The sequence below is a fragment of the Balaenoptera musculus genome, chromosome 13 (genome assembly GCF_009873245.2).
Source record: "Balaenoptera musculus isolate JJ_BM4_2016_0621 chromosome 13, mBalMus1.pri.v3, whole genome shotgun sequence".
In the NCBI taxonomy this organism is placed as follows: domain Eukaryota; kingdom Metazoa; phylum Chordata; class Mammalia; order Artiodactyla; family Balaenopteridae; genus Balaenoptera; species Balaenoptera musculus.
Window position 1 is genome coordinate 5392527 of NC_045797.1, and position 25787 is coordinate 5418313.

Consider the following 25787-nt stretch of genomic DNA (forward strand, 5'->3'; position numbering starts at 1 on the left):
AACTCGCTGAGGGAAGGAACGAAGTATGTGCGCTTTTACAAAGTAATCGCCCCATCAGTATTTTCAGGCAGATGGAATGACAGGGGAGAACAGCATGTACTTCTTGAACCACGTCATCCATATTTATTCAGACACACACACACACACACACACACACACACACTTTCCCAGAAAACTTCAAAAGAACAATTGTGAAGGCAACGGGAAAACACCCTCCCCGCCCCCCTCAGCTCCACGCCTATTTGGTATTGAGTGGGGGGACCCTAGCACCAGGAGGACAGCATCTACCTGAGGAAACCAGAAACACCTTTTGGGTCCTGGGGGACAGCGGGGAACCCGGCATTTACACAGGTACTCACATCACCGCTACTTTAGCAACTAGCAGAGTGCCAGGCACGCATGGGTGCGGTTACCAACACGCTGAAGCGCTGTATGCTGCAAGCTAAACTGCTGTCCAGCTTAAGCTGACAGCCAAGGAGTTCATTCCGAAGGTCCCAGTTCATACGATATTTCAACATTTTCCTGGTCGATCTTCCATATTGAGAAGCTAAAAAAATTCTCCGTCAACTAGCCAAATGTGTAATAACTACACCAAATACGACGAGCATTGTGAAATCTGTTATTTGTGGTTTCCAAAAACAAACACCACTCAAACCTCCATCAAGAGTTTACAGCAAGAAAGAATAAAGATTCAAAAGAGCTGAAAAAAATCTTCATATACACAAAAATTGTAGCTATTTTAGCACTTACCATATTTTCCAATTCTCCAGTATATATTTCCAAGAACTGTGTCATTTTGTAAAATACTGAGCGCTAGCAGTCAAAAGAATACAGACAGTCACTGGAAAATAGCAACCTTGGAAATTACGGGCCTATGAAAAAAAACTGTGGCATGCTGCACCAATTTTTTTTATAAATGTACTTTTTTTTAACCTTACAATTTAATTGTTCAAAGGTAAGCAGGGCTAGGAATTGCAATTGTATCCACAGGAATCTGGTGCGGGGTGATGGAAGAAATGGCTAAGAGCTCTGTAACATGTGATTTAAAATTTCCTTTCAATTCTATGATCCATTACACTGCAGTCAAAGCAGCAAAGTAAGTGCACACAATTCTTCATGATCAGAAGAATGGAAACTATCACATCCAAAAGATGTGTTAAAATAATTCTGGCTGTAAATAAGGAGAAATGGCCTTACTAAAAAATTAAATAAATATGCAGTAATTTACAAAACAAAAGTCAGTTCAGTACGATGAAGGATGTTCACTGCTAGCGTTTTCTAGGAAGGTACACGAAACACTACCCTGACGCGGGTCAGCAAGACACAAATGCGTCCATTCCACCACTTCACGAGCACTGCAGCCTCCTCTGAACCTCCCCCTCTTGTCGGGGGACAGCTCTCATAGCACATGCTTTAACTTTTCTGGGTCTGTGTCTTCGAGAGACTTATTTTTAACTTCACTTAAAAGGTAACTCATGACAGCTATCCCAAGCAATTTAAGGAAATCCACCAGTGATGTGACCCAGACACGGGGCAACTCAAACACACTCGGATATAGAAGTCACCTATTTTAAGTCACCTCCCTCTCTCTTAACATGATGAAACAGAGAGTTCTACTGCATTTTAAAAGACACAGGCTTGAGAGAGTCACCTATTTTTCTCAGAGGTAGTGAAGAAGTTAATTAGGAAAAAGAAGGATTTTAGTTTAAAAAACAAAATCAGATAATGGCACACAGAATGGGGCCCAGCACTTCGCAGGACATTAGAGGACTATAAATTAAGTGTGACACTGCTACCAAGGGCAAACATCCTAGGCACAAATTACTTCGCCAATTTGGAAAGAACTAACATATTTAACATTACTTCTACGCTGAACATAATGTAATCATTTTGATGATATCAACACCCCCAAGAAGGTCTTTAATATGAAGAAAATCGTGCCTGCAATGGGCAGAGACGGCTCTTCCCAAGCCCTCGGGGGAGCGGGGGTGGGGGCTCAAGGAAGGGGCAAAGGAAGCCAGGACAGACCGAAGCCCAGGAGGCGGATGAGGAGGGCAGTCTATCAAGTTACGGGCCCTTCCGGAACGACAGGAGGGAGGACCATCTCGAGGTTCAGCAGGTGAACCCCGAGGCCCTCGTGGCTGCTTCCATCGCTCTGGGCCAGGCGAGGGGCCGGGAGTGAGAAGAGCTGATGGGGTCACAGGGGGACGGCAGAGCCGTCGTGGACACGCCAGGAGAGCCCGTGAGAGGATGTGTTGTGTCCTCACGCGTTGGCACGGCAACGTCCAAGGAGCAGGAAGCTTTTCTGAATACAGTGGCAGGGCTCCTCGCTGTGTCAGACAGCCCACGGCAGGATTCAGGGAGCATTCACAGGCGTGGCACTGGAGGGCGTGGTCAAGGCGGGGCTGGGGGGAGGTGTGAACGGGGGTGACAGCCAGGCGGCGGCAGAGCTGTGTGCGCCGCAGACTCGGAGAATCCCCTCTCGCAGCGTCCACGCAAGCCTGCGCGGGTAAGGCGGCTCACGGCCCCTCCCGCACACCCTCGGCCCAGGCAGACTGCTTCTAAGAGCTCCACTCAGATGTTAGGCCCAAGTCACAAAGAGCGAGGGAAAAATGATAAACTGAAACATTTAAAGAAAAGCAAATTCGACAAATTTCTTCATTCTCCCTATAAATATGGGCCAAATCAAATGTCTTTCTCATTTTTTCCCTTTTCTTCTTTATATGAAGAAACGGAGATGAGTGATTCTTTGCAACACCCGACGGCTGAAACAAGGGCAGGCCTGTGTGTGTCCCTGCAGGATTCCTGCAGGGACAGGGAACGGGGACGGACGTCAAGAGTCTTCCATCTCACCCGCCAACGACGCCTCCAAAAACACCTGCACTACCTATAAACGACCGGTCCGCCCTTGAGACTAAAAGCGAAAGGGTCAGAGTCACAGTGAGATACCTACCCCACAAGGCAGCGCACAGAATCTCGGAGTTAAACCTCTTCTTGTATTTGCGAATCTCTGGGGTGTCGCTCTGTGGCCTAGTGTTGGTGGGATTCACATTGACCACTGAGCCCTTCCGGGTAGGATCTTGCCTTATGGCCTCCGATCTCATTCCATCACAGGAAAATCCCACTGAAACACAGGACACTGGAATTATTTTGTGTCTCCACGAGCACTGGGCCTGCTCCCTTCCCCGCTACGCCTCAAGCAGATATTCATGTCACAACCAACTCTTTGCCTAGGAAGAGAAATTTGTAAAGAATGTACATAGAAAAAGGGAACTGACTCTGCAGCTCATTGCAAATAAGGCAGTGCAAGCAGGCTGGGCATCTGGTCCGAGGTCTGCACCTGCCAGCCACCAGCATGCGTGCCCAAGCCACCAGAAAGAGCGGCGCAAAGTGCCCGAGCCCGCTCGTCAGCTGCTTTACTTACCCACAGAAGTCACTGTTGTCCCACTAGATGGAGAAATCTGTAGTAATCTGGGGTCTATAAAAGGTGTAAAGGAGGAGGAAGATTTGTGTTTCTGGAGTGTGCTACTAGCGGACTGAGTCTGCAATGTAAATTCAGTCGTATTAATACAATGACAGTAAAGGAACAAACATAAAACACTTCAATCCACCTCTACAATGCACTGCTTCCCAATACAAAAGCCCTACCCCCCCGCTTCCTCCCCCAAAATGCTCCGGAGGTGCTTCTGCCATGTGTACCCCACACCCCCCAATACAGGCTGTTTAACCGGGAGCCAAAGAGAGCTACCCCTCTTTTCAGAAATATCACTCCTCTAAGACGGAACACGCAAGCTACCAGCATAATCTATACTTCACGCTCCTCCGGTTTTTAATAAATAATTATAATGAAAACTCCTAAAGGAAGTTTGAAATGTCTTGATCTCAATTCATCAATTTTTGAATTTACTCTCCTGCCCCCCAAAAAGTGCAATGAATCTCTGATGGAATACTGGCAAATCTTAATTTTATACCGTTTCTTTTTAAAGTGAGCCTCTTGCCAGAAAGCTACAGAAGCTTTGGCCACCATCATTTTAGGTGCATCATCATAAAATCCGTATCAGATAGGGGCTCATTAGTGAAAGGTGCAAATACAGAGTAAGGCATATCCTTTTGCTCTTTTAGGAACAGGAGTGTTTTGGTTAATAATGTAACTTAAGACAGAAAAAAAAAACGACACAAAGAAAGTGAAACAAATTGTTAAGTGGAAATGTAATGACAATTAAAAACAAAACAAACAGAAAAATAAACTTGCCAGTTTAGTGAGTTAAGGGTTATTGTAAATACTACACATTAGAGCAAAATGGAGCCAAGTGTAAATATAAGAAGGGATGTAAGTGTAGGTGGGATATATAAACGGAGGGGAAAAAACCACGTCTGACCACGTGCTTTTGTCCTGTACCGTTTCACTCCCCTGGGCAGCTGAAGTCACAAGTCCTGGCAGCCCACCCCCTCCTCAGCTCTCCCCTCCCACCTGACACAGCTGCCTGCTGGCAGGCTTCTTGCCCAGGCCCACCATCTGGGGCCCATCCAGCCGATGGCGGCCAATCTGATGCCGGGCCTGCCTTGGCAGTTGACTTGCCCCTGGCTCCTCAAGGGGAGAGGATTATTCTGATTCTTTCTAACGAGGGAACCAAAATAGGAGCAGGTGGGCAGGCCGGCAGTTCAATGCTTACATTGACAAGATTGGCTGAAGCTACGTGCCACTTGCAACCTCCTTCAACCGTTAGACAAAGGCATTTAAACCAAACCTCCCATGAAAACGATCACTTGCTTAACTAAGGACAGGGTGCCCACGGTGGACCGTCCCTGCACTTGGGGCATAACCCTGTTCCAAACGGCAAGAATCACCCAACCGGCACCCAGACTGAGAGCACACAGCCATGCCTTCGAACAAGCACACAGGATTTCCCATCCAAAATTTGAAGTTAAAATCACGCTCAGTTCTTTTGCCCTTCTTGTTTAACATCCTAATTTTCTAGGTTTCCCCCAAAAGCAATTTGGCCTCTTAAACTCTGAGTGATTGTAAATTTCAAGGAGAGACATGCTTTCAACTAGGTTGGCAAAGATAAATAAGAGTAACCAACCAACAACGCCCCCACCCCCACCCCGGAAACAAACAAACAAACAAAAAAGATCCAGCCCTTTTGGAAGGAGGTTCCTGTACAGAGCAACACATTTATCCTGATAAGGCCAAGTCTGCTTAACCAAATGTTTCTGTATTTGATTTACTGGATAAAAAGAATGAAAAAGGCAGATTCCACCAATGACTACCAGAATTTCATGCCAAATACATAATGCATCTGAGAACACAGCAATCGTTTTAGACTTTTTTTTGAAAAATAAACTGAATGAGGAAAGCCATGCAACTACACTCATCTAGAGGAAAGTAAACAGTGAACTGGCAAGTTTGGAGGGAGATCGCTCCAGGGTTAAGGGGTTTGTATGCAGATCTGAAACTTGTTACTCGAGGGGGTGGGAGAGAAGGGGAGGTGACAGAAGAAGGCGGGCGGGGCGGGGAGGGGCGGGGAGGGGAGGGTGTGGGAAGGGCTCTGCAAACTAGCTCCTAGGCAGCGCCGGTCTAACCCTGGGAGAGCAGCCAGCTGTGGTGCGAGACATACCTCATTAGTAGTGAGCTTGTCCTGGGGTGTCTGTGGGGACATGGTGGGTGTCGGCTGGCTGGAGGATGGGGAGGAGGAGGTGGAGGAGGTGGAGGAGGAATGGCTTTGCTGTAAGAGATCTGGCAAGAGGTGAACGCGACCGGCAAAGCCATTGCTCTCATGATGGCTGGCGCGCTTTTGGTCAATTGCACTCTGCAGAGAAAACAGGCACACTGGTCTCGCTCGCGCGCCGCTAACATTGCCGAAGACCCTACCGATACCTGACTGCTGGCGGTGCTGTGTGACTCTCAACTCTGTTACGGCATCAAGGGACGACTGGAGGAAATCGGCCTGAGCTGCTCACGCTTCCTCGCCAAATGCCTAGGCTGAGCCAACAGAATTCACAGCACCTCATCTGGTGACTGCAGAACCCAAACAGCGGGTGTTCAGTCTGGTTTATCTGCCACATGAGCTGCTGTTACCGAAACCACTGGCTTTTCTCTTTCCTTTTTAAATCTGTCTAAAGCTCTAGAAAGTACCCGTCACTTCTTTGAATCCTGGTCTCGTCCGGACCAGGCCCTTCCCGCTTTCCATACAAATGCACTGCCAGAGCATGAAACACACTCAGGGAAAAGTCCGAAGTGCTACACAGGTGCCCTGCTCCACTTAAATGAGAAGCACATCCCTTTCTTCCATCTGAGCTAAGAAATGAACAGACCGTTGTAAAACTTGGTAATCCAAACGGAGCACAGCCGGGTGGCACACGATTAACATTCAACGAGGGAGGAGCGTAACGCCCGGAGCACAGAAGAGAGGCCCCCCCCCTGCTCCGGCTCCCGGCCCCGGGCAGCTCCTGCCGCCCTGCCTAGCCGGCTCCCGCCGCAGACCCCCGGCCTCGGAGCCGAGAGCTCCGCGCAGACCCCCGCCGCCGGCCGCGGCGTGCCCCCTGCGGCTTCTCTGCGCTCAGACGCAGACCGTGGGGCTCGCGGGCTGCTGGGAGGAGGGCTGCCGCGTGACATGCAGGCGGGCGGGGCGGGGGCCCTGCTGGCCGCCTCGGGGCACGCAGCACAGGACGCTACGCTCCGGGTGTCTCGTTAGGTGAGAACAGACGATGATGTAGAAACAGCATGAGCGAGTGAACGAGCAAGTGGGTTAGTGAGTACAGGAGAAGCTAGCCTCCAACGAGGAGAGAGGACGCGGGTACCTGGCGGACGATCAGGGTGCCCTCCTTGGACGGGGTCACGGCTGGTTCACTCTCCACGTCGTCGTGGACGATCATGGTTTTCACGGACTCCGTTTCACCGTTGCTCAAGTTCAGAGATGACCTATTGAGACAAAATCCAGACGTGAAGGGCCGTAACCCGCGAGCCGAGGATATACCGTTTAGATTTTTCACCTTCTCGGAGTCCTAAGATGAGATCGGGCTACAGGTATAAAGTTTCCTCAAGGAAAGTGAACTGCAGTTTTCCCTTTTTTCACAGCCTCAAATTAAGAAGAAGAAATGAAACACACGGAGTACTGGAAGAGGCCCTGACATGCGCGCACACACACCAACGAAGAGAAGGGGGACAACAGAAAGGCCGTCTGCTGCTGACTCCACGACGGGGAAACGTTACACGTTCACAGGATCAGAGGACAGGTTTACAACAACTGGTCCCAAGTGGAAAGAAGGCCCAGTGGGGACACTCATCCTCCCTCAAGCAGGGCGGGACTGACGCGGCTCTGGCGTCCTCCGGCCCCGAGGGGGGCTCCTCGGGCCCTTCCTGCTCCAAGTCGTCGTCCTCCTCATCCGTCGTCCCGGACTCCTCACTGGACGAGGAGTAGTCTGTCACCTTGTGCGGCGGCCGCACGTCTTCCGCCGCTCGGAGCTCTCTGGCCAGGGCCGTCAGGTCCTAGTGCAGGAGACAGAAAAGGGGGTCAGGCGGGAGGGCGACGGGGAAACAGCACAGGGCCAAGCGCTTCGTTCTCACTATCCATCAAACGGCCACGCCAGCTTTGCCAAACTGTCTTGTAGGGCGTCTACCGGTATCACGGAGGGGAGCTCTCAAAGCTTTCGATAGAAAAGACGAGACCAAGAAGAGTCAAAAAGATAAAACAAAAAATAGAAAAGATTTTTTTAAAAGTCCAAGGTGTTGTACACAGTTCAAACCTCACAGCCGTTAAAAAAAAAAAAAAAAAAAAAAAAGAGCCGAGAGCATTCTTTTCCGACTATACAATTCTGGATCAACAGATGTGTGCAGACAGACCTTGGTAGTGTGTCATAAAGACGCCCGCCCCTGTGACAAAGTCTTCTTTTGAGGAGATTTTGCAGAAAGCAAGATTTTAGTTAAACAGGGGTGATTTAAAGTACTTATTTGGTGAGGTTTTTAACTCCAACTTTTATTTTTAAAAATTTCCAACTCGCAGGAAAATGAGAGTGAAGTGAGCACAGGGTATGGCTCACATCTGGCTTAACCGAGTGTCGACAACTTGCCACGTGCGTGAACAAAGTTCCTGACGTGTGCTGTGAGAAAGCGCTGCAGTGTGTCTGGCCGTGGGAAGGCAGCTGGGCAGGCTACCCTGCCGCTGCCACGAGCATGCACGCTGGAGGGAGAAGCGGCCCAGGGTAAATAAACGCTGCTGTTCACGAGGGCTTCGGTTCCCTTTCCTCTTCTATGTGCAGACACCGTGAGACCCAATCAACTATCCAAATATAACTTCCGAGCTTGATTATTATCTCTAGTCTACATTTTCATACAGAAGTTCAACGTATGTATCTTTCCACTTAAAATTTTTACTTAAAAAGTAATGATTTTTTGGAAGGCAGGCTATGTGGCCACTCTTCCTTTTCCCTCTGGCAGTCTCTTCTTCTCACCAGTTAAGAACACGCTTCTTCCCTTTGAGCCCGAGCCTCTGAGACAAGTGAGCAAGGACTGGCCTTGCGTCCTCCTGCTCGCGACTTCACGAGAACAGCTGCGGCTTTTTGTTAAAGTGACTTTAAAAAGCCGTATTTAATGAAAAGAATGAACACATGCAGCAAATTTGGGGTGTTAAAAAACACGAAGCAAAAATTCAGGGTTTCTAATTCTAGAAAAGAGCAAGCTGAGGAAGGAAGAGGCATGGAGGTCGAATACAGGCTAAAGTTAGAATGCTGCTCCGACGCTGAACTGTTCAGACGGGGCTTACCACTTCGCCCTTCGGTCAGCGGGGTCCCATCGAGCCAGAGGAGCCATCGGTGAGGAGGAACACACAGCACAGGAAGCAGGGAGGAAAGAAGGGGGGAGGGGGGCACAGAAATCAATGCAAGCGGGAGACAAAACCCCAGCAGGCTCAAACCCCCAGTGTGCCCAGTGACGGGGCAGCTACTGCATCGAGGGCTACGGAGAAGAGAAACAGCCACACTGCCGCCCCACGTACCAAAGGGCAGAATTAAACCACGGGAGAGTTTAAGGAGGTGGTGGAAAAACATCTCTTCCAAAAGCCAGTATTTTAGGTGCCCACTCATCAAGAGCATGTAAAGGTGGATGCCAAGCAGAGAGACAGAAGGCTTTTCTTTCTTTTGTATTTTTTAAATGACTAAGGGGGGGGGGGCGGGACTGTGGCGGCGGCACAAGTGGGCCAAGGTTTACAGCTTTCCTTATAACCCCTCAAACCTGCGAGACCCCACAGGGAGGCCTGCAGGCCGCGCAAGGAGAAGGCTTTAATAGAAAGATCTCACTCAAGTTTGAAATGAGTAAAATGGATTTTGTGCAATTCTTACAGCGGGCTTGAGAGGTCTAAAAACTTCCTTTTTATCTTCAGGCTTTTTTGCTGCATTTTCAAGGCGCTGAGATGGCGAGCCCTCAGATTTGGATGATGCTGTGAAGTTCAGAGACAAGAAAGGCCGAGTCACGTAAACACCTGAGTGTGGGCCACGAAGCCACCCAGCCCACCTGGCCCCTGTCCTCTCCCCTCATTAGCCTCGCTCACAGCAAGGTCTCCACGCGCTGGTCTGAACCCCGGGGTTTGTGACTCCTTCCCGAGAACCCTCGACTGTCACGCTGCACTAATATGTGTTCACAACCCCTTGTTACGTTACATCAAAAACACAGTAGGGGGAATTTCCGCTAATCTATTCTTATGAGTAGGTTAAGATAACCAATATTGATGACAATACTGATGGAGTTTAGGCTCAGAAGAGTGGGTTCAAATCTCAGCTTGGATATTTAGCTAATCACCTTGGACAAGTTACATAAACTGACTAAACTGCAGTTACTTGAATCTGTAAAATGGAGACACAATATATATCCACCTCCTGGGGTTGCTGTACGGATTAAATGAGACACTGCACGGACAGTGCTCGCATGTGTAAAAGCTCTCAAAACCTCACTCTTTACTATTCAAATTGTGATGACTATTACTAGTGTCACTAGCAAACCTACACTGAAACACTGTTTTGTATTCATAGTATGCAGCTGTGAAAAATCACAAGTCTTTTCCATGATTGAAAAGGATTTCCAAAATACAGTCAACCCTTGAACAACACGGGCTGGAATTTCGAAGGTCCACTCACGTGTGGATTTTTTTCAACAGTAAATAATTCCGTACTACAGGATCCACAGCTGGTTGGATCTGTGGGCGTGTAACCACGGATGCAGAGGAACCGTGGGTACAGAGGGTCGACTACAGATGAGGATTTTCAACTGGTGGGGGGTATCCCTAAGCCCTGCGTGTTCAAGGGTCAACTGTACTGACTGGAGCCCGATACGGTGAACAGGCACAGGGAAAAGGAAAGGCAGGCATCCTACATCTCACTCTGAAGCGCTCCCCGGAGCCGCTCTGAGACCCAGGGTGGGAGCCGGGCTGGGATCCTGAGTTGCTGGACCCCGAGGAGCTGCCACTGCCGGGCCTGGGCACCAGCTTCTCCACTCTCTCCCACAGCAGCCTGGGCTCGATGCTGCTGTTGGAGAAGATGACGAGAACAGCTAATGCATTATCCCAAGACGCAGGGTCAAATTATAAACACGCGCACCATGTCATTCGAACGCAGGGATAATGAGAAAATCAGCCTACCAACAGCATTTAACGTGAAATTCACCGAAAGTTATAGTGGCATTATTCACTGGTTTTATCTCAGATATCTTAACAAACCCAAAATGCTAAAAGACATTCTACCATTAGCAGACAAATCTCCTCTGGGTGTGAGAGGAAACGCTACTGTTTGGTCTAGAAGTGTCACTAGTTCTGTCTCAGCTACAAACTCAGTTTCTTACTATGAAAAATTCCACTTACATAATTACACACAAATTCCCAGTACCGACCACCACCCCTCACGGCTCTCAAGAACTGACACTTAGGCAGCACACTCATTCTTTCGTGCTCTGGGCTGGAAATGTGACCGCACACGGGCCACGGTGTATCCCTGCCGTCGACACACCACAGCATGAGTTTTCTAGGTAAGAATTAACACACGGACTCGGGCGCAGGAGAACCCCGCAGCCCACCCTGACCACTGAAGGCTCAGAAAGCTCTCTCTCTGCAGCTTCTGGGCTGTCACTCATTCCACTTCCTCATGTTATACCGAGACAGCAAGTACAGAGGTTCAGTGATGATCAGAGTACAAAACACTCAACACGACCTTTTCTTCCTCTAAAACGGTGCTTGCTAGTCGACGGAACTGAGATGATGACAATATTCTACGGCTGAGAATACGGTCGCCACCAGCTACCTGAGGTTATGGAGCACCTGAAATGTGGCTAGTGCAGGTAAGGAAATTAAGTTTTAATTTTATGTAATTTTAATTAACCTCAATTCAAATTTAAGTAGCCTCATGTGGCTAACAGCTACCGTATAAAACAGAGCGGCTCTAGAACCTGAAAATACTCTGTGGTTAATGCACGAGTTTATTGCCAACTCTGAGTCAACCACTCTCTCTCTTCCGTAGCCTGTGCGTGATTTCCGCACACTCCCAGAGCCCCCAGACATCCTCTGGATGACAAGCCCTCTCGGGTCACAGTTCCCTTAGAATCCCCCCTTCCCCGCTCTTCCGTCCTGTTACTCTCACTGAGGCAGGTAGTTTTCACCTTAAAGCTGCTGCAATACACCGTCGGATTTAATCTCTCTTTTCACCACAGATCAATTCGATGTCATTCACGTGAATGGACTTCACGGCATTTTCTTTATAAACGGATCACCTCTTTGCCCCAGACCTTCCATGTTTATGAGCACTTTTATGCAAGCAGACGGTGTAAGACTGCAGGACGCCGTGTAGTAAATCTGTCCCTACGCTTCGCTCCTCTCTTACCTGGTGGAGCTTCTCTGACCTGCTTGGCTATTTTGCTGCCCGCTGCCCTGCAGCGGGGAATCCCGACGGGACAGGACGGGGGACCGGGACGTCGTCCTCACAGGAACCTTTGGGTACAAAATACAGCAATTAGATTACTGAAAACATGCGGAGGAGAAGAAAAGACTACTCCCCACCAAACATGTGTCTGAGGCAGTCCTAGTTACCTTAGCCTTGCTATCACCGACCTACCCCCAATCCCTGATCCTTCTCTGCCCTCCAGCGATACAACAGAAGAGTAGTCCAAGCCGTCCAAGGCACTGGGACAACCTTTCTATGCTCCTAACCACATTTAAATGATGTTGGCACTGAAGCTTGGTGGCAGGGCACGTACAAAAGCATTTTGCTGAGATAATGTGAGAATCGGGAAAACAAGCTCAAAGGAACCAAACAACGGCCTACAAATGGATCAGCAAGAAACAAAGAATGTAGGAAGCGAGAAAATACTCAGAGGAAGCAAATTCCAAGTGGAGGAAAAATAAAATGTGCCTTTTTGTTTAATTTCAGCATTAAGTAATTACCAAACCAAAAATTTTAAAAACATGAAATTTTAAAAAACACCCAAACAAAAACAAAAATCCCTCAATTAAAAAAAATCATTTTTTGAAACATTTATGTTAATTTTTTCCCTTATAATACCTTTTCTGAAAATTTTGATATTAATTAATGGTGCAAAGTAATTGATAGCTTTTGTATAAACTTAACACGACAGCTGCTAAAACAAATTTTGATCTGGTCTGTCCTAGAAGCATACTCTTTACAGATGTACTCCTAAATTATTTTGGTACCTTGTGCTTAAGTACAGAGTCAGCGACAGCAATGAAAAGCTAACTGGTCAATGGCTGAACCTAACTGCCTCACTATGGAATTTTCTCCCCACCGTCAAAAGTTCCTCTGCCACTGCCCCTTAATTCTGGTGACGTCACCACACCCTTAATTGAAATAAATAATTTTAAAAAAATAACGAAAAGGCAAAAGAAGCACACATCTGTCTTCCTGCTTCTTACCCTTGGAGGCACCTCGTCACTGTCTGATCTAGACCAAGCCTTTTGGGCGGGGTCGGGTACCTCCGCCTTAGAGTCAGAACTCTGACTTAGCACCTCACTGCGGGAAGGTGGACATGGGTCCTGAGAGCGAAGATGGTGGTGTGCAAATTTGGGAGGAGAAGGGTCACTGAAGGAATGGGATCGCGAGACAGGGGAAACACTGTTCTTGAGAGATGCCAGGTGGGACCACTGTACCTTACAAGAAAACAAAACACAAAACATTCAATGCGTTCTGCAGAAAACGCTTTTCTGGTCAATACCAAATCCAAAGCGGGAGGCAGGGCAACGTACACGAGGCGGCTCAGGACTAGGTCAGCCAAGCGGTACAACAGTTACGCTTTAAGTGGAGAGGTGGTCTGGGGAGCACAGTATGTAGAAGAGAACAAAGGTACATTTATAAGGAAAACTCTTCATATCCAGACAAATGTTAGAGAGCAGTAAACGTGAAGATTTAAAAAAAGCCTCACAGCGCTCCTGTCTGAGGGGCAACGTGCGGCATGCACTTCTGCGTCAAAGCAGCGTGGACAGGCAGAGAGGCAGGAAACCGCAGGACGGACACCGCCACACGTGCAAACCTCTCTACCCACCCTCCCGTTACCTGGCAGGGCAAGACGTCTGACCAAGTAACAACAGAGCCACATGTCTACTGTGCAAAGACCAACCCCGCATGTTTCGACAGATTATAAGAGTGTAACTTAAAACAGCCAGCTTTTCAAAGACACCACCAATTTTCCTTCTTTCTTGTCCCAAGTCTTAAAACACTCCAACCCCATAGGACTCCACGTATCTTTGTACTAGTTAGGAAAAAAAAGAACTTTGATTTCTTTGTATCCTATTCAGCACTAGGATTCCCTACATGGACTGCTGAGGGGGGTATTCCTTCTACTTGACAACTGAAGAAATAAGACAATTCCTTGGCAACTGAGTTCATCTGGTCACTTTTAAATTGGAAAAGCAATCTCTGAAACAATCTGCATTTTCTTGAAATTACACTTTTTGTTTTAAAATAACTGTTCAATGTTGAAATTTACATAATTCTAGCTATATATCTATTACATCATCACATTTAATAAAAACAGGAAATACCAAATCAGGATTGGCTCAACCTTGCCAAGCGTTAAGATCCAGAATTAGTTCCGAAAGAATGTTTTCATAAGTACAGCTTTCGGCCAAAAGCAACTTTAGATAGAAAAGGGACTCTTTTTCCTGGCCCTACGTTAATTAATTAATCAGCAGTATAAAAAGCAGTCTGCATAATTCATGAACTCCTATTTTCTAAACTGTTAGTGGCCACATAAAGATTTTCTATTTACGGTAAGGATAACGTCCATCAAACCTATTCTCCTAGGCCCCCTACCCCTCCCTTTCCCCCTTCATCCTGTCCCGCTTTCTTCTGCATCCTTCTTCTTTCCATTCCTCACTCTCTGGAGTTGCCCATTGGCTTGTGCGTCAGCTCTTCTGTGAATCAAGACGCTGCTGGTCTCACGTAAACACCAACCTCCCAACACCCGCCCCGCTGAGCTTAATCCTGGGTCTTCTTTTTACTGTAAAACTGCTCCATACCAAGGATCTTTATGGTAAAGTGCATTCAAGTCCTCATCCGGGTTTGTGTGAACGCCACCGCTACCTCTACCGTCCCCCAACACATGCAAACATCAGTGACAGGTAAACTCGGGCTCAAGGACTTGTGCCCAGTGCTCCGGATGACACGGCTGCAGGGAGCAAAATGCCTGAAAGTCAATGATTTTCAGCAAGAGTGGGAACCAGCGTTTTAAGGATGTCTGAGATCTCTGACATGGCTCATCTCTGCTGTCTGCTTTCTCCGCCAGACAGCACGGAGGTCCCCCACCTGGGCGAGGCCGAACGCTGAGGCCGACCCAGTGGCCTCTAGCCTGACCTACTTCAGGAAAACCCACACTCAACCCACCGGGCCGTAACCTTTTGTGGATGTTGAACCTTTTGAGAATCTGATAAAAGGCCCTTTTCCCCAAAATATATGCACATTTGGACAAATCAAAAAAATTCTACGTGGAATTTCAGGGCCGCCCACTCGCAGAACTGGCTGGGAGCCAAGGACCCCAGGTTAAGAAAAAGTCTCCCTCTATGTACTTATGACACTAACTTTCTAAAAACTAAACTGAGAAGTCTTTGTATTTGAGTAAGGAGGCACTTGTTTACGAACATCTGAGTCAGGGAAGGCAAAAAGTTAGAAAGAAGAAATCACTGAATCCACATATTCTTAATAAGTACTACAACAATCTTTAAAAAGAAAATCCTGTTTTTCCCTATCAACTGAGGCTACGTCCTCCTTAGTCTAAACTCCCTCTGCTACTCTCTTCTCTCTCTAAATGCGCTAACAAACCAAACTGAGCAGTTCAAGCAGGCTGGTGGCTCAGTGAGCCTCTGTGTGAGTCTCCCTGACCCACAGCCAACTGGCCGTTCTACCTGTGGCTCGGCTGGTCTCTGCAGGGCAGGGTGCACAGACTCGGAGTTGCCATTGGAAAAAGACTCTGATCTGGAAGGCACTGGTGGCTCCAATACTCTGCCTGTCTGCTTAGACTGGGCTTCAGGGGAGCTGTGGTTAGTTTTCCTAAATCTATCTTCCACCTGCGTCAGAGAATTAGAAGACATAACTCAGGGTTAGTAGAAAAAAGCAGAGATACCGAAGAAAGCCTGAAAGTGGAAGGAGTCTAAAAAGAAATCTTCTGTTTTCTTCAACTACAAGAAAAGAGAGGAGGCATATAACACTGCACTAGGGTCTGATGCAGAATACGGAACATTCACGAAGATAAAAATTGAGAGAGGCAGCCTTTAAAATCTCCCCCGGCAAGAAGTCTAGGATTGTACGTGAAGATAAACTAGGAAAAGAATTAATCTGTCGCAACCAACTAAACCCACGGATTAAAACAGCGTCACCAGGAATCTAACACACGTTTCATTCCACGAAACATAAAGGCACGGCAGAACGAGCAGGACACGTGCTCCCAGAACATGCCGCGTGAGGGTCGGCACGGCGGGAGGACGCCCCCGCCCGGGCCAGCATCCCGTGCTCTGCAGCCTGCCCGGTCCACCCCGCCAGGGTCCGAGGCGCGGTCCTGCTTGGTCGCATCCTCACTGGGAAGCTCTGGGAGCCCAGACGCCCCAGTTCAGTAGCAAACCCCGATCACCGAAAAGCCAGTGAATCGGGCCCAGGCAGGCTTCGTCCTCGCGGCAGTTTTGGAAAAAGAGGTGACAGGCCGCCCTGCCCCTCGTTTACAGTATAAAGAAAACGCCGCCACACAGCCTCCTCTCTTCCCGTCTCTTGGTCAGCGGCCGGGTCCCCTGAGATCTGCAAAGCTCTGGGGCGCTCCGCTCCCCTCTAGACGAACACTAAGCAGGGAAGAGGCCCCTCCCTGCCCCCTGGGAGCGCGCACGGAACGGCGGGGCCCGTACCTCGCGGGCCCGGTCGGCGGGCTCGTGCTGGGCCTTGGGCTCGGCGCCGTGCAGGCCGGCCTTGCTCCTGTCGGGCGGCGGGAGCCTCCGGGGCTCATGCTGTAGAGACAGGAGATAGGCCTGTTCCTGCTGCAGCTGCCTCTGGAGCCGCTCCGTCTGCCGGTGCTCCTCCAGCTCCCGCCAGCGGCACTCCTTGGGGGGAGAGGGACACTCAGTCCGGGGCCGGCGCCCGCCGCGCCCCAGCTCACTTCGCCCCCGCACAGCGCTCACTGACGCTTGTTTCGTGACAGAGCACGACGGCCGGGACGTGAAATGGCAGGTTACCCGTGGGAAAATCTGACAGCTTGTCGCTAAGCATACTGTCACTGGACAGAGTAAGAGAGAACCAAGGGAACGCTGGTCTCGGCGGTTTCAAAGGACACTTGGGAACTCTAGGTACAGGTCCTACGGCACGCGCCTTGAACCGCCAGCTCTTGGCATTCTAGCCTGTTCAGCGAATGCCAGGTGCTGTGCAAAACCCCGTCTATCTACCAAACGAGAACAGTTAACTCAGCAACGGGAAACAGAGAGATAAACAGAAGCCGCCTGGGCCGCCTGGGCGTGTACCCGAAGCAGCGCGACCCCAGGGGGCGCGGCCACGAGAGCCCGGCGGCCCCGCCCGGCGCGGGGGGCCCTAGCTACGGGGCGGGACGGGGCCGCGCGGGGCGTTACCAGTAGCATGGCCTGCTCCTGGAGGAGCTGCTGCTGAAGGAGCTCCAGGTGCCGCTGCTCCTCTTCCAGCTGCCGCCTGATGTACTCCTGTCACACAGAGATCGGCCGGCGGTCAGCGGGTCCCCAGGGGAGGCGCCAGGGCCGTCCGCCCCCACCATCTGGGGTGATCCCCTCAGCGGTCAATGGCTGAGACAAGCCTATCGCCGAGGATGTGCCCCAGAACTCCGAATTAGTCTCTAAGATCTGAAGGGTCTAATAAATGATGACACGCGCTCAGCGACGGGGTGTGTGTGTGCGTGTGCGTGTGCGTGTGCGAGTCTATGAGAGAGATAAAAGGAGAGAGAGAGGGAGAGACAGAGAGAGAGAGAGAAAGGGGAGACGGGGTGAGGTGACGCGTTTTCAACGGGAAGAGAACGATAAACCTCTGTAACAACGAAAACACATCCAAAGGATGTTACATAAAGAGGAGAAACCCAACCTTGAAGGGGCATGCATATCTGATGGGCTGGAGACCTTGATCTACGACAACAGATTAGTCTCTAGCAAGCCCTTATCAAGAATATTCTCTCCCAACTCTCAGGATTTTTTGGGAGGCTCAAGTATGAAATAGGCATGAAATCACTTCGAAAAGTACGAACATTTTACAAATAAAAAACATCTCCTTCCTTTTCAACAGGGGAAAAGCTCACTACTCTGGAAGAGGAGTAGATTGAGGGGTCTGGGAGGAGCAATTTTATTTTGAAATTCAGATTATTTATTTACAGTGTCTACCACCAACTGAGGTGCACACCTTAAGATAAAAGCAGTCATACATCTGGGCCGAACAGGAGTTTTAGTTAACCACTCACCCTGGCGGAGAGAATGCTGGGCAGAAGTCATGACAAATTTCCTCAGGAACTTTTTTTCTTACAAAGCAAATTTAGCCCCAAAACGCCAATCTGGGGTAAAGTGTATCCACAGGGCCGCTGGCAAAGGCCCCCCTGGTTCCAACCCAGGCTCCAGTCCCGGGCCTGGAAGCCCCGCCCCGCCCCGCCAGGCTGGCCGAGAGCCGCTCCAACCCCAACGACTGAGAGGACGCCGACTCCCAGCTCCCCTCTTCCCCGAGCCAGACAGCTGAACCACAGCTGCGAGCTCAGGTCACTGTATCACTGGTTTTCTGCCTTCACATCACAGGGACAACCAGACAATGACAGATGTACACAAACACGCACATTCATGCAGAAATGACAGGTTCCTACAGCACGGCTGACACGGGGAGTATTTTGGAATAAAACTGACTTTTGATGCTATTTTTATAAAAGAAGAGGTGAAAAATACTTGCTATACACAAAAGCCAAAGACTCCGTTAGAACACTGAAGGTTAGTATTACATTCACACCCTCTTCTCCCAATCAAGTTCGGAGAACTAACCCTCTGTGACTTAACTGTTTCAAGTTTATATGTTTTCTCCTCTTTGTAGTCCCCAAGTATAAATCAGAACATGAAAACTAAACTAAACGCACCACAGTTAACAGGCCAACAACGTCAGTAAAGTAAGAGATCAAGAGAATCACTTAAATGTCAACAGAAAAATAGTATGTAGACCCAACACTGGGAAAACCCGAGGCAAGGGAGGGTAGCTGAATAATCAAATTTGGAAGCTAATACCATTGTTTACAAGCATTTTAAGTATGAACTTCAGCTATCATTTAAATTGGTCCCCCTTCATATGTTTTTTCCTTGTTCAAAGCTCATGACAAAGAGTGATCAGTTCAAAGACATGAACGGCAGAGAGGCTATGATGGGATTCACGCGGACAACGCAGACAACGAAAAGCACAATTTCTGCTTGCACAGGTGGTTCGGGAATCAGACTCCTACAGGCAACTTTATCTGACGTTAATAACATGCTGCAAATGTCACTCAAATCTGATCGCTTTTGGCTAATGTTATCAGATGTTCTAACGTTACGTATGGACATACTGAATTATATGCAAATATATCTTAAAATATTCAGTGAGTCACTGGATACCTCAAACACTTCTCATAGGACGTGCCCTACAGCTGGTTTCACATTTCATTAGACACACTCGGGAATCTTTCAGGCATCATACTAGTGGAGGCCTCCCTGCTGGTTTCAAGAGGTTTCTAAAGTGTAATGATTTCTGTATCTGTTGGTAAAGACAAGAGATTCAACGTATCGAAGGGAGTATGCTTCCAACTGTGTTTCTGCGTTTTCAGACTAAAGTCGTGCACACGCGTGCACACGCGTGCGTGCTTCTGGCCCCGAGTCCCCCGACTCCGCGAAGCGACAGACCCCCAAGGTCCCGGCCGGCGCGCCCCCTGAGGGCTGACCTGCTCCCTCTCGACCCTCCTCCGCTCCTCCTCTTCCTTGCGCCGTCGCTCCAGCTCCTCCAGCCGCCTCTTCTCCTCCTGTTCTCGCCTCCGCTGCTCACGTTCCTGCTGCCTTCTGGCTTCCCGCTCTCTCCTTTGTTGCTGCGGAAGTAAAGCCACCCCGTCAGCAGGCACGGCACGCGGGGCGGTCTGCTGACCGGTTACGGGGAGAGGCCAAGAGGGAGAGCTCGGGGACCCCACCCGCACCGGCCAGCTCCTCCCACACTGCCCCTCCGCGCACATACACCAGCTTCCTTGTAAGTACCAGTCAGAGCTGGGTTTCACTGGATATCAGTTATTCCCCGTTCTTCGCTGAACCACAGCAGGGAGGGGACAGGGAATTCTGTATCCGTGAGTGTCACTAACAGGGCTACCCCGGGCCCTTAAGTCAGAAGAAAAAGAAGAGAAACGAATAGAAATAGGGCAGAGAAAGGAGAGAAATACTTGAGAGGAAAAAAGAAGCACACATCAGGGAGAGAAGTGACACCAACGAGAATAAGAGATGCTATTATTATTACCATGAATATAAAAACTGCCACGAGCACAAGCTCACTCTGTGTCTCGCATGGTGCTAAGTATCTGACAGTCTTCCTTCCATGTCCTTTACCTAATACAATTCTCACGACAAACCTAGGAAGCACTTCACTCCTACTCCACAGAGGAGGAAACGGATTCAAGAAGAGAGAAGCGACCTGTCCGGAGTCGCCTGGGTGGTAAGCCCCCAGGTCAAGGGCCACTGTGCCTCCCGCCGTTAATCAGACAGCATCCTGCACCCCATCAGCAAGCACAGAAGGTGCTACTGAGTCACCAGACTCGCTCCGACAGCCTTTCCTAACGCAGACCATCTGTCGACCCCTCGGTACCTGGCAGCGTGACCCTGGGCACACGTCTGGCCCCTTCTCATCCAGCCCCAGACATCTATCTGTCAGTAAAGCACTGCCACCGCGCAGAGTATAAATCAACCAACTCCTCCCACAAACGTGCAGAGTGCTGGCCTGCAAAGTGATGCAGCCACTTCGCAGTCCCCCTGGGATGGAGAGGTGCCCCATCTCAGCACAGCGGCCACTGGCCGCAGACTGCTACTCAGCACCTGAAATGTGCCCAGCACATGAGGGAGGAACTGAGTTTTTCATTTTATTTTACTAAAGTTAATTTACATTTAAATAGTCTCTAGCACAGCTCTAGAACCACAACCACAAGAGAGGAAGGCAGGTGGAGACTAACAATTCCCCTCAAAGTCAGTCAGACAAAAGGAAAACAGAAGAGAGAAGAAAGGCAACCAGTGTCGACCCCTCAAAACTCCCCCTTAGCTTTTCAAGCCAATCAGATTCAAGCGAACAGGTCAGAAGAGGCAAAGAATATCATACACTGAATTTTACCACCTTCAGGTAACGACATGACTTGCTTATGAGCCAAGGTCTCACAAGCAGTGAACTGTCAGAGGACCGTCCCCCTTGGAAAGGTCTGGGCTTTCCCTTTCCCTCCCCACCTCCCGGGGGAGATGATATGTTTGCCAGCAGGCTCTACAGGCCAGCAAGGCAACCGGAGTTGAGGGGAAAAAACAAAAAACACACCCAGAACTTTTATGTTCTTATACTCCCAGCTCATTCTTCAAGATAGCTACTTTTGCACATTTCATAATGTACGTATCAGTACTATACAAAATTACTAGATATGTCTCTACCAGATACATGCTCAATTTTTTTTTTTACTGATGGAATGCAAGATTCAAAACCTTTCCGGGCTGCCGCACTGCGCTAAACAACGCCACGTGACCACAGACACCACCGCAACAACCTCAGAGATGCACCCGCTGCCCTGTTCTTACAGACCACACAGGCTACCAAAATTCTTTAATTTTTAGGAACAATGCTGAAGGAAAGGTGCCACTTAGCCCCGTGGGATCACAAAACAAAAAGAAGAGCCATGGCTTCACTTGCTTTCTCCTCTCCTGTGATTTACAGAATCTTGAAAAATTCTTTAGTTCAAAAAAAGCAGAGCCGATGCCTTGGCTGGTATCAGCAAGGACTCTTCCAGAAAGAGCCAGACAAGGAGAGAAACTGCAGTGAGAGTCCTGGAAGCTGCCACGCTGCCTTGGAAGCAGGGCTGCACTCTGGCCGCCACACAGCCGTTAAGTCCAGATGCAGGCAAGTGTCCACCTCACACCAGCCTCGAGGTTCAAATTTCTGTCTCCAGAGAAGACAACGGGAGATCGCAAAGGAAGAGTGGAGGGAGGGAGTGAAGCAGCACGGGAGCCGGCTTCCCACACGCCGGCCCCTCACCAGCAACTACAGCTGCCTCCGCCTACCGAGGGCAGGGCTGACCCTGGTCCAGCCCACGCCCAGGAGCCTTCTCAGCTCACCCCCTGCCTCGCACCCCTGAGCTGTGGTCACCCGGGGTCCCGGCGAGGGGCGGGACCCCGTACACATCCTCTGGCCTCAGTGAAAGCACTCGTTCTCATACCAGGCAGGAAGCTCCAACGTGGTGAAATGTGCAGAATCCATTTGTGGGGGTTACTGCCAACTACACTGAGGGCAGGGCTCCCAGGCCGGTGGGAAATCTTGACTTCATCTAACTAAATGCTACTAAGAATTTTTAAGTTTCAATTTTAAATGCCCTTACAAGTAGCCTTTTCCATTTTCATTTGTGTTTAAAATTTTTTAGTCAAAGTACTAGACTTTAAATTAACCATCCTCAAGCCATAAGATATACATCTTTGTTAACAACCTTTCTTTTATTTATTAACATTTGCTATGTTGCTGCCCCATGATCATTTATATCTAAAATGCCATGTGCCGTTTTGATTGTTGTTAACTAGTGACTACCTGGAGAAAAAAAATCTGAGGCCAATTTTCAAAAATTTAAAAGAATAAAATTTATATTTAAAAGAGTAAATAAATCTATATTGTTTTGTCCAAAATACATATATACATACATACATAAATAGTAAAAATTGCCTTATTCTTGCTTGTTTGTTTGCCTGTTTTTCTATGGGCCCATCATAGCATCATCTGTAAAGTCTACACCATAAGAGTCCTTTCCATATGGTCAAATGGGTCAGGTATTCTTTCTTTATTCTAGAGATTAACCCTCTCACAGCCCTTTCTTCTCCTGGGCCAACCTAGACAGGCTGCTCTCCAGGCATCCCATCCTTCTGCCCACCTGCTTCCTAGGAATACTTCTGGACCCTCTCCTGTACAGGATCCCGTCAACTTCTCTTATTTGCTGGAACACATCCTCTAGTAGTTTCTTGAGGAAGCGTGAAGACAAGTAGAAGACTTGAGATACTCTGTAAGTCACAAAAGCTCTGCTCCCATGCTGTTCATATACTTCTGGCTGGAGGCACTAATTTCCCTTCAGAGTTGCAAAAGCACTGGTGTGTCACCTTCTACTTCCTGATGTTGCTCTGGAGAATCTGAGCCCATTAGGATCCTTGACACTTAGTACCACCCACACCCACACCCCTCTATCTGTTCCCCTGACAGCAGCTTTTACGATCCTCTTTTCATCCTTGAGTTTCTAAAATTTCAAGATGATGTATGTGCCTCTGAATGGCATCTTTTCTCATTCACTGGGCTGGGTACTCAGTAAGCCTTTCAATTCAGAAATTATTTCTTAGTTCTGGAAACTTCTCTTGAATTCTTGCCGCATGTTCTCCCTCTGGTATTCACTTCCTGGACCATTTGTTAAATGGAAGTCAAACCACCTGGATTGATTCTGTTTTTCTTCTGTTCTAGTGCCCCTAAACTCATCTTCTCTCCCCACTTTCTGGGAGTTTGAATTTATTAAAAATTAAAAAAATATTACTTATTTTCTGAATAGTCTTGTTTCATGATTTTTATATCTTCTCTCTGTAAGGATATTAAGATTTCTGTGCATGTGTATATGTATGTGTGTGAGATATCTTCTCTGTTCCCCACATTGTCTCTATTTCCTTCAAGCTCCTTTTTCTATGTGTCTTGGAATCTTTCAAGTTAAAGATTTTTCTGTGTCCTCAATCTTGGGCCATCTACTGACATGCAAGGCAGTGAAAAGCAAACCGTCAAGCTGTGGCTGTGAAGCTTCCAAGTTAGGTGACTGCGAGGCAGCGTGACCTCTTCCCTTGGGCGGGTCAGCCTCTGAAGAGAGGGATCTGTGCAGTTTTGGGTCCGCAGGTGAGGAGACAGTGTAGTGGATGGGGGCGCCTGGAACGGGCGTGGCAGCAGCGGATGGGCTCCAGGCGAGGCGGGTGCGCTTGCCGTCACGCTCATCAGCACTTAGCTCTTCGCGGATGCCCTTGTCCCAGCCTCCCTCTCCGCGGCCTCAGTTGTGCCTGAATCTCCGCTGCTCGCCTGCTCCAGGTGGCAGGTGTCGGCTGAGAAGAGGGAGCAGAGCAGCCTGGTTGCAGGGGGTGAGGGCCCACCGCGCATATACACCTGCTTCTGGCCCCCTTGTCACCTCCCAGGGCCCACCGCGCATATACACCTGCTTCTGGCCCCCTCGTCACCTCCCAGGGCCCACCGCGCATATACACCTGCTTCTGGCCCCCTCGTCACCTCCCAGGGCCCACCGCGCATATACACCTGCTTCTGGCCCCCTCGTCACCTCCCACGTTGGACTCTCTTCCAGCACTGGCAGCAGCAACCTTCCCACGGTCTACGCTCTACCACACACTCACGTCCACAACTGGGTTTCCATTCTTGTTCTCCTTGTTTAGGCCATCTTCAGTTCTTCGTGGTCACTGCACTGGGATTTCTCAATGAAAGTGTGGTAAACACCAAGTTGTTTCTGTTCAACTCTTTACCAAAGTCGATATAATAAAGTTACTATGTAATTACTTAATTAAAATAATCTAAAATTATTATAGTAAGTTTAATTCAAAATGCACGTCTTAAAATAACAGTAAGCAAACACCTTGCAAACAGGGACAGGCTACAACTAACGATCTCAATTGTCAAGTGAAAGCCTCTGAAAGGCTTTTTCTTCTTTGGTCCTGTGGAATTATCATACTCTTGGTTACCAGATCAACACACAAACAAAGGCCATAAGCTCCTTGAAAGTAAGGACCGTGTTTCGCTCATCTCCACCCCGCTCCCTGTAAATATCCAAGATGCCGTGATTTTCTAACATTTAGCATCTAGAGTAAGACTAAAGAATCCACCCATATCTCCAGGTCCTACAAAATCCAACCAAATCATAAAGCCATCTTTTCAGGATCACCTAGTAAGTGCACATCGGGCTTGAATAGAGCCTCACACTTTAAACACACGCTTTGTGCCTCAGGATGTTCTACCAGGCCCTTTAAGGTGGCTCTGGAACTCAAATCAGAGATCTCAAGCCCAAAGGTTCACTGAAGAATGGCTGTAAGTTTACAGAACAAGTCCTTTCTTTCCAGACATACACAAGGATACAAATGCTGATTCCCCCATTTGAGAAATATCCATGAAGCGCCATGGGTACACAAAGATGAATCAGACACAGCCCCTCTCCTCCAAGTCTTATAGGTAAGGCAAGTCACACACTTTTAAAAAATCCACAAGATAACGTGGAACGTGGTAAATTTCCCTGGACTTGCCCACTCAGCAAGTCCTGGTCGGGAGACTGATGGCCAAGGCAAAGAACAATGTAGTTACCGAGTCCTCTTCCACATTATGCTGTAGTATTTGAAGCTGTAAATCGGACCAAGAGCAAAAATTTAAACTCCAACCATACAAACCACTACAGTCAGAACAGGCCCTTGACTGGGGTGTGTGTGTGTGTATGTGTGTGTGTTCGGGGGTAATTAAAGATTAAAGAAAGCCCTTAGTAAATACCTTAATAGATTACTAATGTGAAAAGCTGGCCTCTTGTAACAGAACTTCAAAAGAAAATGGTCAAAAATGAAACATATATATTATCAGCAATCAGCTAAGCAACATCAATCCACACTAGATTAACCTTCTGCCTGTGATTTCAAGCAACAAAACCCAGGAGACTCTAATGAACATGCCTGCTCAGGTTTACCCCATTAAGAGCAGTAAACATGATATAAATCCTTTGAAGCATTTTCAAACTGTCCTTCTTATTTTCTTAAATCATTCTTTCTTTAAAAACAAAATCAAACAAACTGAAAAACTGCATGATGCTGTAAGTGATTTCCAAATCTCTCAAATTATAGAGATTTCCTTATTACTTAAATGTTTCCAAGCATGCCTGAGTAAATATGTACTTTTCCAACTAAGCTTTAATTACATTTAAGTTCTCTTTCTAGATTGGTATTTAAAAGCAATGCTTTCATCTCACAATTCGAACTTTTCTAAATAGGTCATGCTGATAACAGTGGGGTCCATTTACAGACACTCCACTGGAC

At 48.4% G+C, this 25787-nt stretch overlaps 1 protein-coding gene across 50 annotated transcripts in view; it reads right to left on the minus strand.

Annotated features, from left to right (window-relative positions):
• MAP4K4 (mitogen-activated protein kinase kinase kinase kinase 4) overlaps positions 1–25787 on the minus strand; it is a 170440-nt gene that overhangs the window by 11900 nt on the left and 132753 nt on the right. For 2 of the 50 annotated variants that reach the window (XM_036872508.1, XM_036872511.1), the window contains exons 13-26: positions 19421–19561; positions 17088–17174; positions 16377–16568; positions 15390–15551; positions 12906–13139; positions 11860–11966; positions 10364–10515; positions 9337–9434; positions 8763–8771; positions 7314–7489; positions 6802–6922; positions 5619–5810; positions 3425–3542; positions 2954–3124 (exon numbers count right to left, since the gene is read on the minus strand). In XM_036872508.1, coding sequence (XP_036728403.1) covers positions 2954–3124; positions 3425–3542; positions 5619–5810; positions 6802–6922; positions 7314–7489; positions 8763–8771; positions 9337–9434; positions 10364–10515; positions 11860–11966; positions 12906–13139; positions 15390–15551; positions 16377–16568; positions 17088–17174; positions 19421–19561 — 1960 coding nt within the window. The remainder of the gene's footprint in view (positions 1–2953; positions 3125–3424; positions 3543–5618; positions 5811–6801; positions 6923–7313; positions 7490–8762; positions 8772–9336; positions 9435–10363; positions 10516–11859; positions 11967–12905; positions 13140–15389; positions 15552–16376; positions 16569–17087; positions 17175–19420; positions 19562–25787) is intronic. The other 48 variants (XM_036872521.1, XM_036872522.1, XM_036872526.1 and 45 more) reach the window with 38 other exon arrangements.